This window comes from Parus major, chromosome 18, assembly GCF_001522545.3.
Source record: "Parus major isolate Abel chromosome 18, Parus_major1.1, whole genome shotgun sequence".
NCBI lineage: Eukaryota > Metazoa > Chordata > Aves > Passeriformes > Paridae > Parus > Parus major.
The window spans coordinates 6,068,868-6,086,956 of record NC_031786.1 but is presented as its reverse complement, the minus strand read 5'-3'; the positions used below and the strand labels follow the sequence as shown (position 1 = coordinate 6,086,956).

Sequence of the window (18,089 nt, the reverse complement as noted above, 5' to 3'; positions counted from 1 at the left end):
CGGGGGATCTACTGCCTGTGTTACAGCCGTCCCCTTGGCAAGGGGGGTGCAAGCACCACAGCCCCACAAGCGAGTTTCTTGGAAGGGCAGATGCAGAGCACATTTTGGGTACCCTGTGCTAAGTCAGGAAACAAAACCCAGCTCCAGCAAGGCTGGTTTGAGCAAGGGCCCGTGATAAGGAAGAAAGGCAGCAGCAAAGGAAACAGCTGAAGCTGCTTTTGGTCCAATAATGCCTGCGGGACTGCAGGGCACAGGCAGGACCGTTGCGCCCCAGCTGCCTCCTCCTGCCCTTTGCATCTTGGAGTGAAGTTAAAGGAGCTCAGGAAGGAGGAGGGAAAGAGAAAAGAGCCAACGTCTGTTTGTGTTGAAGCCACCCAGCATTTTTTTGCAGACATCAGCCAAGCGGCAGCAGCAATGCCTTTGGTGGGAAGACAGAGTTATTTGGGGAATGCTGGACTCCGTACCATGAGAACAGCAGGGGAGGAGGTTGGTTTTAATTTAACAGGCCGTGTTTACTCTTCCCCTCTCACCTTTGGTCTGTCTGAAGTGTGCAATGAAAGCCTCCCCCCACCAGGGAGGAAGGGGCCATGGGTGCTTCCCCCTCCTCCCGGCTGCTCCCAGGGCCCCCCGGCCTGGCCGCTGTGCAGTGCCTGTGTGCAGCAGCCTCCCACGTTGCAGACCCAGGGCAGGGATTTCTCACGCAATAAACAATCAGACAGATGCAAAGCCTCAAAAATACTCAGCTTTAATCTGTAAACTTGCAAACAAGAGACCCTGGGGCAGAGCAGAGGTGAAGGAGGCACCAGGGCAGGCAAGACACGAGCAGTCAGGCACAGGGCCAGGGAAGATGCTGATGGGGACAGATGTGGTGGACAGTCCCTGACTCCTACGTGCAGGAGTGCCATACCCTCCACAGCTGCTCTCTGCATCAATGCTTCAGCTACACAACCAAATACTCCCTGACCTCTCTGGATAGTGCTCAGGGGAGTGGACAGAGTGCTCGAGGTAGCAACAGAGCTGGGCTGAGCACTAGGGATGTTCCTGAGCCCCAACAGAGCAGTGTTTGCTAGCTGAAGGCTCTCAGGCATCTGGTTTGCAGAAAACGGGTTCCAGCTGCTAATTGCCAGCAGCAGGAAGGCATAGTTGTATTACATGGGCAGTGATGGGGGAGAAACCCAGCCTGGCCTGGGAGGTGGTGGGGCTGGACCATCACCCATGCCACCATGGGCATCTCCTGCAGGAGGCTGGAGTGGTTTAGTCTGTAGGCATTGAAATGAAAAAGCCTTTTCTTGTTAAAAAAATAAATTCTCTAATTTCTGTGGCTACAACATGGAGGAAGCAAAGTTTTTCCAAATTGCTGTGTACCAGAAATGCCCCAAGCATTGCTCGGATGCTCCCAGGGGAATTTTACTTCTCACATCAGCTGTGTGGGCAGGGAGCAGGTTTGACTGGACCCTTCCAGCCTTTCCCTCAAGCAGCACCAGGATACAATGGGGACATCATTGCCTTTGTGGTGGCAGGAGGATAAAAGCCATTGGCAACAACTGCAGAAATGAAGAGCCACAGCCGAGTGAGCGTGGACATCAGGGTGTGGGGCAGCCCAAGGGGGCAGAGTTGAGGTTCCTTGGAGGGAAGCCAGAGCCTGGCAGCACCAGGGACATGGGGACTGGACCAGGCCCTTCCAGTTGAACAACAGCAGTGCTGTGAGCAGGAATAGCTGCAGGGGAGGACAGGACCGGGGGCTCCAAGGGGGCTCATCCATGGCACAGCCCCTCCAGCCACTCCAAGGGTCCCTCAGTGAGGTGTGTGGCTGTGGCCTGCTCATGTGATGGAGGTGATGGATCACCACGGCTGGCAGTCACCACACCATAGTGATTTCCATGGTGGCACACAGGTCATTGCTCTGCAGGGCAGCAGGATTTGAATCTTGGCATCAGGACAAGGGCTCTCCTCATGCACTCTGCTCCACTGTACTGCCCCATCCACCTTGGCTTGTCAGAGCTTGGTTCCCTCCAGTGCTTGAGGGCAGGACTGGGCCTTGCTCTGCCTCCTGCCTTGGCCCCCAGGCCTGCCAGCTCCTCTGGGCTACCCTCAGGAGAAGGCACAGCAGCTGGGTTTCTTCTTCTGTGACTCGATGTAATCATGGATCTGGAAGCGGGGCTCATCCAGCGACTGCACCGCACGCTGCTTCAGCTCCCTAGAGCAGTAGGGCTGTTTTACCCCCTCCCACACTGTGCTGGTGTGTGAGAGGGGGTGGGGCTGCAGGGGACACCTCCCTTGCTCAATCCCCTGACCTCAGGTACTCACTTGGCAATGGCCAGGAAGGCCAGCTCCACGTTCATGCCTGTCTTGGCACTCGTCTCCATGAAAGGCACTCCGTACTCCTGCAAGAGCAGCACGACCCCATCAGTGGCTATCCCCAAGATGCCCCCCTGGCCCTCTGAATCATCCCTGTAGCTTGGACAAGGCTTGAGGATCATCCCCTCCTTGCCTTCCCCAGGTTTTGCATGCAAGTGACTGCTATGCTGCCCCTGCAAGAGCCAGGTCTGGGCACTCAGAGGGGATGGCATGGCTGCATGGGAACCCTGAGTGATAAGAAATTGTCTAGGGGGGCTGAAATCAGGTTAGACCCTGGCACAACTCACTCTGGCCAGTGATGCTCCATCCTCTGTCCTCACAGCCCTCTCACTGCTCACATCAGCCTGCAAAGGGAAGGAAAATGTCACCACACACCAGGCCAGCTGGCACCCTGAGGCATCTGGCAAACCAGCAGTGTGGGGTGTTCAGGAGCAAGGAACAAGGGGCATCATGGATCCAGAAGTATCTACTGCCCGGAGAATCTGGGTTCTGTGGAACATCTGGGACCCAGTAGAATTGAGAATATCAGGGGGCACCTGGGACCTGGGGACACTGAGGACCTGGGGCAGCACCTGAGGGCATCCAGGACCCAGAGAGGCTGTGGTACCCTGCTGGGCATCAAGTACCCAGCATCATCCAAGATCCAGGGGACATCCAGTCCCAGGGGGAAATCCAGTTGGGCACTGGGCACTCAGCAGCATCCAGGACTCCTAGAGAGAATCTGGGACCTGGTTGGGCCTCTAGGGCTTGGGGTTACCTGAGGTACAGGGGGTGCATCCAGGCCTGGGTGGGCATCCCATAGTCAGCAGTATCCCATACCAAATCATCCCATACGAGGAGCATCCCATACCTGGAGCCTCAGCCTCGTGCTGCCACCCACTGGCTACCAGGAACACCGCCCTCCCCAACCCCCCAAAGCCCTGGGATCCCCGCGGGGCCTGGCTGAGCCCAGAAAGCGGCAGAGCCCAGCGGAGGGTGTGGGCAGAGCTCCATCCCTGCACAGCCATGGGGATGGCAAGGGCATGGCATAGCACAGCAAACCCCAGGGTGGATGGGGACCCTGCACACACCTTATTGCCCAGCAACATGATGACCACGTCCTTCTGGGCATACTCATGGATCTCCGTCAGCCAGGCCTGTAGGGCAGCAGGACTGTGTCAGGGTGAGGGGCACTCCTGTCCCTCCCAACTCAGCCCTTCACCCCTCAGTATCCCACTCCATTTTCTCTCAGGCCTCACACCCCCTCAGCACCCCCATCTCTCCCCCATGAGGACAGGGATAATGACTTTTCTTGGCACAGGAATTATTCCAGCATCACAGACGAGCAGTCCTGAAATCACCCCGCCCTATCTCCAAGGGCACTAGCTCACATCCTTCACAAACCACGTTTTCCCCCTCAGGCATTCACCTTAAACAAAACTCACCCAGCCATGCAGCACCCAGCCAGGTGCCCTGGGATGAGCTCCCAGCTGGCTGGGTCTGGCCAGAACAGCCAGTGCTTACGGGTAAAACAGGCTCCCAACTGCCCCAAACACCCAGACAGCCAAGCAAGGCACTCCAGTCCCTGGGGAGAAACACTCCCGAGCCATGGTGGGACTCACGCGGATGTTGTCGAAGGACATCTTGCTGGTGATGTCGTAGAGCAGGAGCAGGGCTGGAGGAGAAGAGGCAGAGGCATTGCTACACTGCAGGGATGTGCTCCGGGTGGTCTCCCCATCCCTGCTGGACCCCAAACTCACCTTGGGCATCCCGGTAGTAGGCATGGGTGACGCTGCGGAAACGTTCCTGTCCTGCTGTGTCCCAGATCTGCTGAGAAACTGCCCTGGTGAGAGCAGGGAGAGCAACCACCCCAAGCTGGGTCTGCTCCTATGGCTCACAGCCCTGCTGGATCACCACGCTCAGCCTGAGGTGGGTTTTCATCTGGAAATTTCTTCCCCCCTCCCAAAGCTCACCTGCAACTTCACCTTCACACCATCCACGACCACCACTTTGTTCTGCAGAAGACAAGGAGAGCACGTTTATCAGCCCAAAGGTGCATGTGCCAGCCAGCCCTGGTGCTGAGCCAGCATTCCACAGCCCCTCAGCTGCTCTCCCCAGACCAGTGGGATGAAGTCAAGCCTGTGGGGCTGGATGTTGAAGCCTCATTGCTACAAACCATGATCCTGCCTGTTTGGCAGGGACATCCCAGAGCAGCAACCCCTCAAGTCAGGGTGAAGAGCAGAATCAGCAGAGACAAGATCCCAGCCTGCCTTGGATCCAGTGCCTCATCCATCTCCTACAGCCAGAGTCCCTGTCCTGTGGCTCCCAAGTCCCCTAATGATCAGTTAATGACATTGGCTGTCCAGAAAATCCCAGGAACCTGCTCTGGCTCCTGCCAGGAAACTCTGGGATTGCAGCAGCTCCTGGGAAGTTGGCAGAGCTGTGGAAGTGGGGAGGCATGGATGAACCACACATAAATTTGCATTTATTAATAACACCTTGGTGTGGTTTTATGTTTGCTCACCAAAGAGCCCTGATCTTTCCGACGGGACTCTTCAGCTCCATGTACTCAGGAACTGCTGCTGCACTAAAAATTTAACCTGTTTGCAGTAATTTAAGGGCTTTGAATGCTACAAACTGCCTGGGCACACACACTGGGTGATGCTAGCTGTCCCACTCGGGTTTCCTTGCTGGTGGAGACTTGCTTGGTTCTTAAAGGAGGTAGTAAACGTTGAGCTGGAGGGGCTGCATGTAGCACACAGCCGTATGCAGCACAGCAGGAGGAAATCTCCTGGGTCAGGATGGTTTGCAGCCAGGCTGGGCTGGTACTGGGAAAGTAAAGAGGCATTTCCAGCTGAGCTGGGAAGGCAGCTATTGAGGCTTAAGCAATTTTCATCTTGGAAGCGCAGGCGCTTCTCTCCAGAGGCCAGAAAAAAAGAAAAGCAAAAACTACTGAAAAGCTATTTAAAGACTCTTAAAGAATCATACTTGGAGTGTGGAAAGAAAAGACCCCTATAAATAATTTGGTTTCCTGGAATTGTTTGAAATGGAAATTCAGCCCATGTGGAGATGACAGCAAATGGGCTGGATAAAACAAAAACATGCCCTAGGAGACCCTGGAGATTACCTCAAGCAGTGAGCCATGAGCTGCTGGAGGGGACACTTGCATGAGGCAGAGCAGGCACCTACAGGCTGGCAACATCTCTGGGGACACTGGCAATGAGCCCAGGAGTGGGATGCAGCAGATTTTCTTTCTTTCATGAATTTATCATAAGGACAGGCCCCTTCAAACCAAATCCACAGTTCTCTCTCTCCCCCAGCCCTGATCACCAAGCCCCGAGTTCCACCAAAAGCCAAACACAGCCAGGGCAGCAGAAGTGGCAGAAAACTGGAGCAGCTGCAGCTGTGGTGGCAGAGGAAGCACTGACCACACACGACACAGGTCCGTGGCTGTGGGCAGAGCCCTGCCCAGGGACACCCCTGTGACTTCCTGCCTGCTCTGTGCAGTGCTGCAAACAGCTGTGCCTCCCTGGACACCCTGAGAGAGACCCTGAAGCTGAAATTTGGTGAGCAGAGAACAGCATGGGGGTTTGAACAGGATCTGGTAACCCTAACAACTCCTCAGCAGCCCATTTCAGCCCTTTCAAGGCATGAAATTACAGCAACCAGTGTTTGTCACCTCCAGTTGTTGGCTTACATGGTGGAGTGTACTGCCTGCCCAGCACACACCCCCAGCCCATGAACATAGGTGGGATGGGATAAACCTGGACGGTCTGCTGATTTAAAGTAAGAGGTGACAGTACCTTGTCTGTCTGTTACTGCTCTCCCAGGGAGGGGTGTTCAGCAAGCACCTGCTGCTGGTTGGGAGATAATTGGGGGTACAGAGGCTGCAACCCCCTGTTCCCCTTCCCCAGCACCCTGTCCTGGCCAAGGTGTGGGTTGAGGGAGGCGAGGGGCTGGCAGTCGTGGTGGTCTCACCCGGAAATCTATGCCCACGGTGGCTATGAACGTCCCGGAGAGAAAAGCCCCGTCTTTGAACTGGAGCAGGAAGCAGGTTTTCCCCACGCCCGAGTCTCCAAGTAACATCACCTGCAAGATGGGCGCAGGGAGAGATGTGAGCAGGACAAAGAGGGAGCAGCACCCCTGACTGGTGCTGAGCCCTCCCCAGTTCCTTCTCTCCCTTCTTTTCTTTCCCCAGGGCTGGTCCTGATGGGTTTGGGAAGCCCCGTGGAGCTGGGTGTGAGATGGGAGCCCTGTGGGTGCAGCCAAGCGGTGCCCCAGGGCAGCAGAGCAGCTCCCAGCCGTGAAAGAGGGGGAGAGCTGGTATGAAAACAAGTACTGCAGCAAGAAGAGAAATCTCCTAGCCAGCCCATGGCCATCTCCCAGCCCAGGAGGCTCCTAGAACAGCCACAGCTCCCAAATGTGTGGAGCCACCTCCACCCACGCTTTGCCCCTGAGCCAGGTGTGCCCAGCCCAAGGGCTGATGCATGGCTTGGGCAAACCCTGCATGTCCGGGACTCTCTCCCTGTTGGTGCCTGCTGCAGACACCAAAGCAAACACGGTGCCTTTCCCCTCCTGCTAAGCAAACAGGATCAGCCCAGGTCCTCCAGCTGCTCCAGCACTGCCGGACTCAGGCAGGGAACAGCCAGGACCAATGCTGGGCTCCAGAAGCACAGCCTTTCCTGATGCTGTGTTCTTTCTGCCTACCTGCAGCAACCTGTTCCTGCCCAGCAATCATTAACCTGACTGCATCTGGCCCCTTATGAAAAATAGCAGTGAGCAGGATTTCAGCAGGAAGGTCCATCCCAGCACACCCACCCTGAGAGCACGCTGGAGCTGACACAGTAAATCCCTGCAGCCCCACTGCCTCTGGGTCAGCCCAACACAGCCACCTTCCACAGGGATGGCACAGCAAATGCCAAAGATGGTGGCCAGAAATGCTCTGTCTGCTGCTACCACTTTGCTGGTCAAATCCTTCCCCAGGACTTGTGGGGAGTTGAGAACACTGCTCAGTTCTGCCTACACCTCGTTCTAGACCAAGCTGAAAACTGGTTTTCTCCCTCAGACACGGAAATTGCCCTCCACGGAGAGGAGTCAGAGAGAGGAGGATAAAGGCAAAGGAATAAAAGCAGTTTAGAGAAAGTGGCAGCATGCAGGACCACTTTGGAACCGGCTCAGTGAGGCAGCAGGGAGTGTCGGGGCTGACACCATCAGTGCTGAGCTCAGCCTAGGGCTGTATATTGAATTTTGAGGGTAAAAGGTTCATCAGTCCTGTGCCTCTCCTGAGCTGCTCGGATGAGGAAGGTGCTTCCTGGGGCAACCCTTGCCTGGGCTGGGCTGGGGAAGAGGGGGACGCTCAGGAAATAGGGTTCCCCCCGTGCCCCACGGCGTGGCGGGGGTGCAGAGACATTCACAAGCGCCATGCTGCGGTGTGGGTGAAGAGGGACCCTGGGCTGGATCCGGGGCTCAAATGCTGCTCCCACCTCGGAGCCCTTGGGGTGCTGCGATCGCCTGCATGGGGTCGTGCTTCCCCTGCCCTGTGTCACAGGGGGCATTGCTGGGGGGCTGGCAGGAGCCCCTTGCCCTGGAAAAAGTCTGACGGGCTTTCAGGGTTAGGGTTCGGCCGTGCTGCTCTGCCCCTGGGAGCCCCCCAAAGCCCGGTCCCTCCTATTGCCGTTGCTGGGCAGGGCCAGCCCCGGGGCACAGACCGCACCCCGCACTCCCGGAGCAGGGACCCCCATCCCCAATCCCTGCACCTGCTGTATCGGGGCCTCCCGGAGCAGGGACCCCCATTCCCAGTCCCTGCACCTACTGTATCGGGGCCTCCCGGGGCAGGGACCCCCATCCCCAGTCCCTGCACCTGCTGTATCGGGGCCTCTCGGGGCAGAGAAGGGCTGGGGGGATCGGCTGGGGCTGTCGCCTCCTTCCCCTTCTCCTCCCTCCCTTCCTTCCCCGTTTCGCTGCCGCTTCCTGGGCGCGCTCGCAGCAGCGGACGAAGAGCGCGGCCCCGGTACCCTTCCTAAACCCCTCCTTGTCTCCTCCGAGCCGGGGGGCGAACCCAAATCTTCCCCTGAGGCAGAGCTTGGAGGGCCCATCCCTCCTCACCCCGTGCCGCCTCCCACCTTGCCGGACAGTTCGTAGTCCTGGGGCAGCCCCAAAGGATCTCCGCTGCTCCTCGGGGGTTCCCCGCTGCTCCTCGGGGGTTCCCCGCTCCCCTCCGGGGTCTCGCTCCCCTCCGTCCCATCGGGGCCGCCCATGATCCGTCCGCCGGGTCCCGGCGCCGCGGGGCCAGCAGGAGCCGCTGCCCCACCCGCCTTCCTCCTCCTCTTCCTCCTCCTCCTCCCCGGCCGATGCCACCCCCGAGGCCGTGCCCCGGCCGCTTCCCTGCCCAGCCCGGGCACGGGATGAGGAGGGAGAGGCTGAAGGGTGGAAACCTGCCCCACTACACCCCACACCGAGGCCCCCGCGGTTCTGGGGTTTGCCAGCGGCTCGGCCGCGCTGGACGGCGGGCAGAGCCCCGGCACATCCCTCCGGACACATGGGTGGGGAGAGGAGGAGCTGCTCACCCCCACAGACTAACAGACTCCTCACAGAGTGTGGGGACGGAGTCCTCGGTGCTGCCAAATCTCACCCAGCCACGCCGGGACAGTAGGGATGGCAGCTCCCACTCCCAGCCCAGCAGCCCAGGATGGGAGGTTTACCCCACCTGCTGCAGCCCCAGCGGTGCTGAGCTGGGCCCCGGGTGGGGCAGGGAAGCCGGGAGGGAAGCGGAGCAGCAGCTGTTATGTCGAGCCGGTTCAATGGTGCCTGTGTCTCACCTGGGCTGCCAGGCCTCCCGCTCCCCACGGCTGCTTGCAGCCCCCCACATCCTACACCAGCCACTGGGGCCCAGTTCATACTGCACTTCATTTGGCAAAAGCCCAAGCATGGGAATGTGGGAGAAATCCCTGGAGACAGATGTTGTGTTACCCAAAACCCCGTCCCATAAAACTCCATACGAGTCCATGCACTATAGCTGCCCAAGGTCTTCAGCCTTTACAGGCATCACTTCATGAACAGGAGCCCTGAGCCCTCCCTGATCTATTTTCCCTGGAATATCTCATCTCTCCCACATCTGGGCTAATCTCAGGGCCATCCCATCTCTCCCATCCCTGCTCACACCACTGGGATTCCAGGATGCAGGGCTCCAGCACAGAGCTGTGACACCGCTGCTCTCCAGGTGTGGCTGCAGGAGGTTCAGCAGCAGAGATGCCCTCTGGAATGGCATCCATGTCCGTGCCTTCTGGGGCTGCCGACTCCAGCACCAGCCAAGCCTTCCTCTGCCCCCTGGGAAATAGAACCTGTATTTCCAGTCCTGTAACTGCGTTCAGACCCAGCAGGGGGATTTATGGTTTATGTGTGCTCTTTGGCCAGGAAAGTGCCCAGAGATGGAGGATGGAGGCAGTCGGAGCTCTTGGAAGTGGCTGAGCTTCCCTGCAGCAAGATGGGGAGGGGGCTGGAAGGATATGGCAAACCATGCTGGAGCTCAGAGTGTTGCCTAGGCAGGAAAAATGCCTGGCTGAGCATCACTTGCACACACTGGAATTTGCTGTGGGAGAAACGAAACAGCTGGAAGGTGGCAGAGATCAGTGGTGTGGCTGAGCCTCCTCTGCCTGCCCACAGCTCAGCACCCTTGGCTGCTGGTCCCTGGCTGCTTGGCCCCACACAATCCCCACTGATGCCACATTTTCCTGCTTCCTTGGCCTGGACTAAAAACAAAATTCCTTTGGGTAGTCACATCCCCATGGGTACCAGCCCTTTGCTGAGTTCCAGCTTTTCACAATGCTGAAGGGATGACAGTCTCTCTGGAGTAAGGTCCCCAACCACAGTCCCTGTCCTGAGCTCCCCCAGGAGAGGGGACACACACATCAGAGTCACTTGAGACCCCACGGCAGCTCTGCAAATAGCTCTGGATGGCAGCCGAGTGCTTTTCCCAGGCACCATCACCATCTGCCTGACTTTTCACCAGGGCCCCAGGCAGGACACAAGCAGGACACAGACTGGCATCTCCCTGGCAGATCAGGGCAGCTCCAAAGGCAGCCCTTTGTATGAAGCATAAGGCTGCACTCAGACACAGCCCCACCAAGGGTTTTGGAATATGGAGCTTTAGGCATCCTTCATCCCTCCCAGCAGTCCAAAGCACACAGCCAAACCAAACTCATCATCCAGCAACACCAACACAAAGTATCCAATTCTCCGTGCTTACCACAGATTCATAAATTCTGATTTCCCAAATAAAGCTGCTCCCCAAGGGTGAGTGCACAGTCCAGGGACTGGGCTCTTACCGTAAACCCAATGCCCACGGTGGCAGAGAAGGAGCCAGGAATGAACTTGCCCTGGTCAAACTGGACCAGCAGAGATGTCTTCCCCACACCGCTGTCTCCAACTAGGATTGTCTGCAAGGATCAGATAAAGAGGCATCAGTGCAGGTGCAGGTGAAGGGGGAGCTGAGGGCCACACACTTGGGTAGGTGTGCTGGGGGGATGTGGCAGCATCCACAAATGCAGCCGAATCAAGAAGGACCCACCCAGCCCCCAGATCTGTCACGTTTGGTTCTGCCACTTGTCTAGAGAGGAATTCCCACCCCTTTGTCCATATCTGTAATTAATGAAATGTGCTATGGGATGAGCTTTAGGCCTGAAACACATTGCCCTGTCCAACAGAGGAGAGATGGGAGGGAAAGTAAAGCACAGCCTGTCATGGAGAGTGAGCAGGAGAGATGCTCCTACCCCAGCTTGGGAAGCTGCTGGGCAGTAGCAGCCTTGGCTCACACAGGCCTGTTGGAAAACCTCTTTGGGAGGACTTTGGAGTCACTGGATTAAGTTCAAAACTATTTAGCAAAGATAGCATCTCCTGCAGCTGCTGCACACAGCTGCTGCCACAGCCAGGCAACCTTGCTGGGTCACTGGGCTGGCTTTGTGCTGCCTTAATGTTGTGGACTCACAGCATTCCCAGCTGCAAAATGACATGTTTGAAGTCATGGAGTCCCTCTGCTTCTCCAGCCTCCAGAGGAAACCGCCGACCGCTCCCATCCCTGAGCAGAAGGGACAAGGGAGCCGTGCTGGTGTCAGAGCCACCACATCCTAAGCAGCTCCCACATGGAGCAGCTTCCTTGCCAGCCCACAGCCCTGGTACCCATGCCACATCCCTGGGGAGCTCATCTTCCCTTCTGCTCCTGCCTGTGTCCCTCAAAATCCCTAAGTGCAAACAGAACCCCTCCCTGAGCTCTGCTGGTATCTGGGTTTTGTTTGCAGAGCCACTGATAAACATTCCTATCCTTTGAGGAAACTGAAGCACTTTCAACCCTTTCACAGGATGTGAGTTAAAATAAACACTCTGCTACCAGGCTTCTCGCTTAGAAGTGGTTTGGGCTTTGTCTTTCATGACAGGGGTGCTTCTGAAGCTGCAGTTCTGGCAAACACAGAGTGTCCCCTCTGTTACTGGTCCCCTGTCACCTCTGAGGCTGCAGGGATGAGCCAGAAAGCTGCTGGGACTAAACCTCCCCACTCTCTGCATCCATCTGCTACACTCGGCTGCATCTGGTTTTCCCCTGCTTGGTTTGTGTTTTTGGAGCTCCAGCAGCCTTGCTCCATCCTGTGACACCTCAGTCCTTTATCTCCATCCTGAAGGTGCTTCAGTACCTCCCCAATATGCAGGGGAGCCTCCATGCACCTCCTGTCCTGTCCCAAAGTGCCCTGGGGTGTGACCAACCCTGGCACCACTTCAGGCACTGCATTTCCCCTTGTAAAACACAGCATGAGTGTGAAGGAATGTGTTTAATCAAATGCCTGAACAGACCCAGCAGATCAAGGCCATACCCAGGGAGGACATGTGGGATTCACAGCACCTGGTATCATGGGTCCTGCACCCCACAGATCCTAAGGAAGTGGGCTGAAACCAAAAGCCAATGAGCTTAAGGACCACAAACAACGCAGGGATGTGGACTGGCAGGAAATCAGCATCCTGCCTTGCATAAAGCACCACCCCACAACCTGCCTGGAGCCTGTTCATGCCAATACACTTCAGTGAATGCTTGCCTCAGTGAATCAGCACTTGCCCGTGGAAAACACATCCCAAACACCAAACCTGTCCTGGGAAAAGCCTGACCTCCTGAGCAGAGCTGTTGGAAGGAGGGAGCCTTGCACCTCTGCCAGATACAGGCTGCTGCACAGACCTGTGTGCTGAGAGGCAGCAACCTCTGTGGATCTGAGCCCAGATCCACAGCACGAGATTTCTCCCTCCTCCCTGCCTGGGCGGTTTGCAGGTCACTTGTACATTCAGAGAAGCCTCGTGAGCTGGGAGCTTGCACAGGATCTGGGGGAATGTTGGGAGGCATAAATCTCTGGGCCAGAGGATCTGGGTCACCCCTTTCCTGGGGGAAATTTCCCTGCCTTGGCTCTTCCCTAGGGCCTAGACCTTTTCCCTGTGCAGAGAGAAGGATATGCACAGGAGCAGCTGGATACGGAAGCACTCTAAGAATTCATTACCAGGGGGCTCCTGCATCTCAGTGCTGTATATTTTGGTGTTACATACTATTTCCAGGTCAAATACTGATGCTGGAATGTGCAACAAGACTGAGTGCGCCCTGCAGTGCTGTCTTTGGGAGTAGTTAATGCAGAGAGCAGCATTAATTATGGAGGGAGAAGAGCTGGTTGGAATGAGCACCAGAAAGCCTCCAGAGCCCAGGGTTTACAGAGAACATGTATAAAAGGCAGATTCCTCTATTAATAATTTAAATGGGATTCATAATAGAGACAACTCATGAATTGCTTCATGACTTAGTAATAATAATAAAATTTGGCCTGGATCAGCCAAGAGATTTTCCTAACGACTTTAGGAAAAGCTCATGGGTTCTGTGGAGGGACAGCACAGTGGAAATCCCTGTGGCCTTCCAGTTACCAAATAAACATTAAACAAGAACAAAACCCCTACTATGGGGAAAATGTGGCTAGTTAGCCCTTGAAACCTCAGGCTGGACATGACTGAGTCATGATAGTAAAAATCTCCCAGCAACAAAGTTCTGTAGTTGTCCTGACTCTTCCACCATCCTCAGCCACAGACTGACCTCTCCCACACCTTCTCAGACCCCCCCTAGGTTTTTCCAGGTTTGTTTTTTATTGTTGATTTGTTTAGTTTGGTTTGGGGTTTTTTTGTTTGGTTGTTTTTTTACATGGGAAACTTTAGTAAAACATCACAAGATTCCTTTTAGTGCTCTCAATTGTCTCTGCCTGGTGAAATGGAGATGGAGCAGTGCTTTGCCAGGGCTGGACAAGGTACAGAGGGAAACCTTACCAAGATCTGGAGACTCATTTGGTGACAGTCTGACATCACTGCTGAGCCCCATTGCAATCAAAGCAATCCTTTTTCCCAGCTAAAGGAAATTATTTCCACTGGGTGGGCAGAGGTAACCTGACTTCACCAGCCCACAGCCCTACAGAAAAGCAGGTACAGCTTGTAACACCCTCCTGAAAAGGCTTGTCTGGCTGCTCTGCCTTAGGGGAAGAGCAAATATCCCTCCCTACACCTTGAGTTAGTCTGGGGGCTAATTCAGACATAGACAGATCACTTCCAGTCAACATTGCTGGCTTGGCATGGGCTGCAGGGACAAGGCAAAATAATTCAAACTTCCCGTACTTGCAAGGAAATGAGATATTTTGGTCTAACCTGCTGAGGGAAGAGAGGGTTTTGCATGGCTCTCAAGGCAGTGCAGGGAGGCAATGGCTGCAATTCTGGTGCCAGCCAAGCAGGAGGAGATCTAGGACAGAATGTGTGGGCTGAGGTTTTCTTCCCAGTTCATTTTCGAGATTTAACATACAGAACCCAGACCTGAGCTAAATACAGCTAATGGAAGCCAAACAAGGTAAAACCCCAGTCAGGGGATGCATGGGAGGGAGAATTGTCTTCCACAGGCTTTGGTGTCACTCTTGGGGAGCTACTGAAGCCTCAAACTCACAGGTTTGTGGCCAGGTGATCAGGATTTATCACAACAAATTGTAGCAAATGTGTAGGTGCCCCCCAGCACAGCTGCCTGCACAACTCAGCTGGGACACAGCACTGGGAGAAGTTTGAGAGTGAAGGAAAGGCTGTTTTCAGCCCTCACCACCCCACTCTCGTGGCCTCTCAGTCTGAGACTCTCAGACACTGAGACTTTTTTTTTTAACCTGCTCTTTATACAAAACTGTGCTGCCTCCCCCCTGTTCCAAACAGTACTCCAGGGATGGAGTTGGATGCTGCTAGAAGCTGCTGTGTGCCACAGGGACAGTTCAGGGCTGTCCCCACCTGCCCAGGCACTATTTCACCATGGCCAAGACATTTACACTGGCTTGAGAGAGAGCCTGGAGCCCCCTGCCAGTCTGGCTGGGTCCTTGCCTTGGCAGAGGCTGTATCTCAGCCCTGCAGACATGAGCTCTTAGGGCTGTGCATCAAACAAAACCACACTCAGATCATACAGGAGATCTCTGTTTGCAACCCCCTGTTAACACCTTGGATCAACCACAGCCAAGGAATACATCCCTCTGCCTTTGGGTCTTGTTCCAGCTAAATGGATCCAGGAATCACACAGGAGGGAGAATGATTTGGCAATGGGTCAAACCACCTGAGAGCAGAATTCATCATTTTCTATCAAGCAAAACTTTTCTGGAACAGCCCAGAATAAACCTCTGCTGTTCCTGCTTTGGTTAGCTCTTGGCCCATTTCCTCCCCGGGCCTGGGTTTAGCCACCAACCAGAAATCATTTATTCCTTGTCTCTAGACTGCAAAGCTCTCTTGGGGTTTTTCAGCACATCTGAGATGTGATTGCTTGCTCAGACACAAGATCTAGTGAGGTATTTGCTTCCTCACTTCCCTGGAGTGGGAGCAGCCTTGTTTCTGCAAGACAAGCAGCCCAGCCAGGAGAGGCAGAAGAATACCAAGGGAAACATCAGGGAACATGGGACTGGAATGGTTATTTGCCTGCTCAGGTCTTCTGCCCAGAGCCTCATTTCCACCAATGTCATTCCTTAACTGCTGCAGCTCCTTCCCAGAGAAGAGAAAGTGAAGGCTTTGCAAAGAATCAAAGTTTCTCAAGTCATCCCTGGAGGCATGTTCTATGTATTCCATGTACAACAGAAATGAGACTTGATAGTAATTGATATTTTTCTGCTAATCAGCAAGGGCTGGGCACCTTGCTCTGAGTACAGCAGGATACAGAACAGACTGGGATTTGTGAAGGGAGATCCACAGAACCTCATCTCTTCCCCTGTCTTGTCCCATCCCTGCTTTTCCCGAGGGTGCCAGTTCCTGCACAGTCATTGGGGACTACAGGAAAGCAGTGTGAGGACAGCAGGAAGGAGTGATGGGTGGATCTGTCATAAATCAGCATCTCCTCCATCACTCCAGGAGTTGCAGGGCAGCGTCGTGACTGCAGAGAGCAGAAAGCCCTGCTGTTTCTGTCCCCGCAGCAAAGCTCGAGTGCCCCACATCTTGCAGGGACACCACGAACCCTGACCACCCTCCGAGCAGCCGCAGTTACAAAACACGGTCCCGGGAGTTAAAAAACAAAAACAAACCACAGTCCCAGAATCACTGCAAATGAGGATTTCAAAGCAACAAGGGCAGGAATGGACGTCTCTGGGACATTATTTCACGGCAGGGAAGTCCCGGCTCACTAATCTGCTTCTGGCAAACAGAGCTCCGATGTTCAGCTGCCCCCGAGCCGCCCTGAGCCTGCACAGGACAGCGGGAGCGGCTGAAGGGCGGCTGCGGGCTGTGCCGCGGGGCTGGCCCCGTTCCAGCAGTCCTGGCTTCCCAAACACGCCGAATCCTGCCACCCCCTGCCTACCATCAGCCGGGATGTGGCAGGGACCGGGGCCAACCCCTGCGGGCTGCCCATCCCCACGGGGGAGAGAGAGCTGCCGCCGCATCCCCCAGCGCCGCACCGGGACGGGGGTGACAGACGGACCCCACCGCGACAAGCGGAGCGAGGAAGGCAGAGGGACGGAATTTGTCGGGAAGTTCAAGCAGGAGCCCTGCGCCGTCTCCCCCCGCTGCAGCCCCCTCCCGGGTGCCCCCATCGCCACCCCAGCCTTACCTTGTGCAGCAGGGCCTCGTTGTAGCCGTCCCCCCCCGGGCCGGCGGCTCGGGCCCCCATGGCCGGGGGGGTTTGGGGTGTCCGAGCCGCCCCCGGAGCACCGCGGACAGCGCCGGTCCCGCTCAGCACCGCGGGCAGCGCCCGCCCCGCCCGGGCCCGCAGCGCCCGCCCGGTGCGGCACAGCCCGGCCCGCTCGGGCACCGCAGGACAGCGGTACCGGGAGCTCCTCACCGCCGCTCGCAGGGCTTCCCCCGCCCTCGGGCACCGCAGGACAGCGGTACCGGGAGCTCCTCACCGCCGCTCGCAGGGATTCCCCCGCCCTCGGGCACCGCAGGACAGCGGTACCGGGAGCTCCTCACCGCCGCTCGCAGGGCTTCCACCGCCCGGCGGAGGCTCGGGGGGAAGAGCGGGGAGAGGCCGGTCCCGCCCGGGGGTGGGAGCAGAGCCCGGCGGATTCTCCGCACAACCGCTGGTCCCTCCCCACCTCTGTCCGCCGTGACAGAGTTCCCGACTGGGCAGAGCCCGGGGGTCCCTGCGCCGCCGCCGGGAGTCGCTGCCCCTCTTCCTTCCGCTGCGGGAGGCGCCCACGGGGCACGGCCAGCCCTGGCAGAGGGATTTTCGGGAAAAGCTCCCACCAGTGCCGACCTGAGAGCATGGGGCCAGGTCGGCTGCGCTGCTCCAGCCCGGATCCACGGCAGGCTCGCTGGCACTTCAGAAGCCTCATGTCCAGCTCGGACACCAACCCACAGAGGCCACGGGCAGGGATGAAGCTCCGAACTGCCAGGTCCCTGCCTTGGCACCCCAGGGAGGCTCGAGCTAGACATTTCAGCTTCTTTACCAAACTCGTGCTGAGCCTAGTTTACCCCGGCAGGTCCACTTTGGAATCCCATTGCATTTACAGAGCCCAGTTAGGAACCTCCTTAGAGTAAAAAAGAAAATTGTTATTAGAAACAGGATGAAGCTATGCCTGAACTTGAAGGTGACAGTCAATACCTCGTTGAGATCCTATTCTTTACAGCTCCGTTTAGAGCAATCTGATGTTGTCAACTGCACTGAAAATAAAGTAATTTTTACTCAGAAATTTATTTAAGAGAGACTCGACTCAGTCTCCAGTTTCCTCTGTCCAGATCAGCAGATGGCCTCAAGACAGAGGAACAGACCATGCTTCCAAGAGCCATCTGCACCCATCTGATTGCAGTTTGACTGCCTGGGCCTGACATCGCTAATTATATCTGCCCATTATTTCCTCTGAGTGAAGAGATGATTCTTCTGGGTCAGATTGATTGGACTCAGAAACAATAGCCAGAAAAAACTTAAAAAACCAATAGGGACAGTGGGGTTCAGGCTTGCCTGAGGCCAAAAAGCCCAACCCAAAACCAACCCAGACCATCCTACAGCCAGACCATGGCCTCATGCACTGGAACACAATCAACAGCACAAAAATAAATGATATCACAAGCCCTGGTGTCTAGATCAGAAAATTAACACATGGTTCAACATAGTGCACACATCCCACAGCAGGCAGGGCCAAGAAGAAGAGAGCAGCCAACTTCAGGGGGACTTCAACAAAACCAGGACAACTCTTAAATACACCAAGAACTTGTCAAAACTCTCAAACTCCCATGGATGTCAGCACAATCCTTCC

The 18,089-nt window shown here is 56.0% G+C and overlaps 1 protein-coding gene across 4 annotated transcripts; it reads right to left on the bottom strand.

Moving 5' to 3' along the window:
* Nucleotides 1-720: 720 nt before the first annotated feature.
* RAB37 (RAB37, member RAS oncogene family) lies at nt 721-16,565 on the bottom strand. Of its 4 annotated transcripts, XM_015646116.2 has the most exons (10): nt 16,445-16,565; nt 10,662-10,772; nt 6,316-6,426; nt 4,311-4,352; nt 4,098-4,164; nt 3,960-4,012; nt 3,429-3,494; nt 2,646-2,702; nt 2,308-2,384; nt 721-2,197 (listed from the first exon to the last, which is right to left on the bottom strand). In XM_015646116.2, exons 1-10 carry the CDS (start codon nt 16,502-16,504, stop codon nt 2,092-2,094), a joined length of 750 nt encoding a protein of 249 aa, XP_015501602.1. In that variant the 5' UTR covers nt 16,505-16,565; the 3' UTR covers nt 721-2,091. The 4 variants fall into 4 exon arrangements, with proteins under 4 accessions (XP_015501602.1, XP_015501605.1, XP_015501607.1 ...); XM_015646119.2 differs by lacking the exon at nt 6,316-6,426 and having other exon boundaries at nt 16,445-16,563; XM_015646121.3 differs by lacking the exons at nt 10,662-10,772; nt 16,445-16,565 and adding an exon at nt 8,460-10,646.
* Between the last annotated feature and the right edge of the window lie 1,524 nt (nt 16,566-18,089).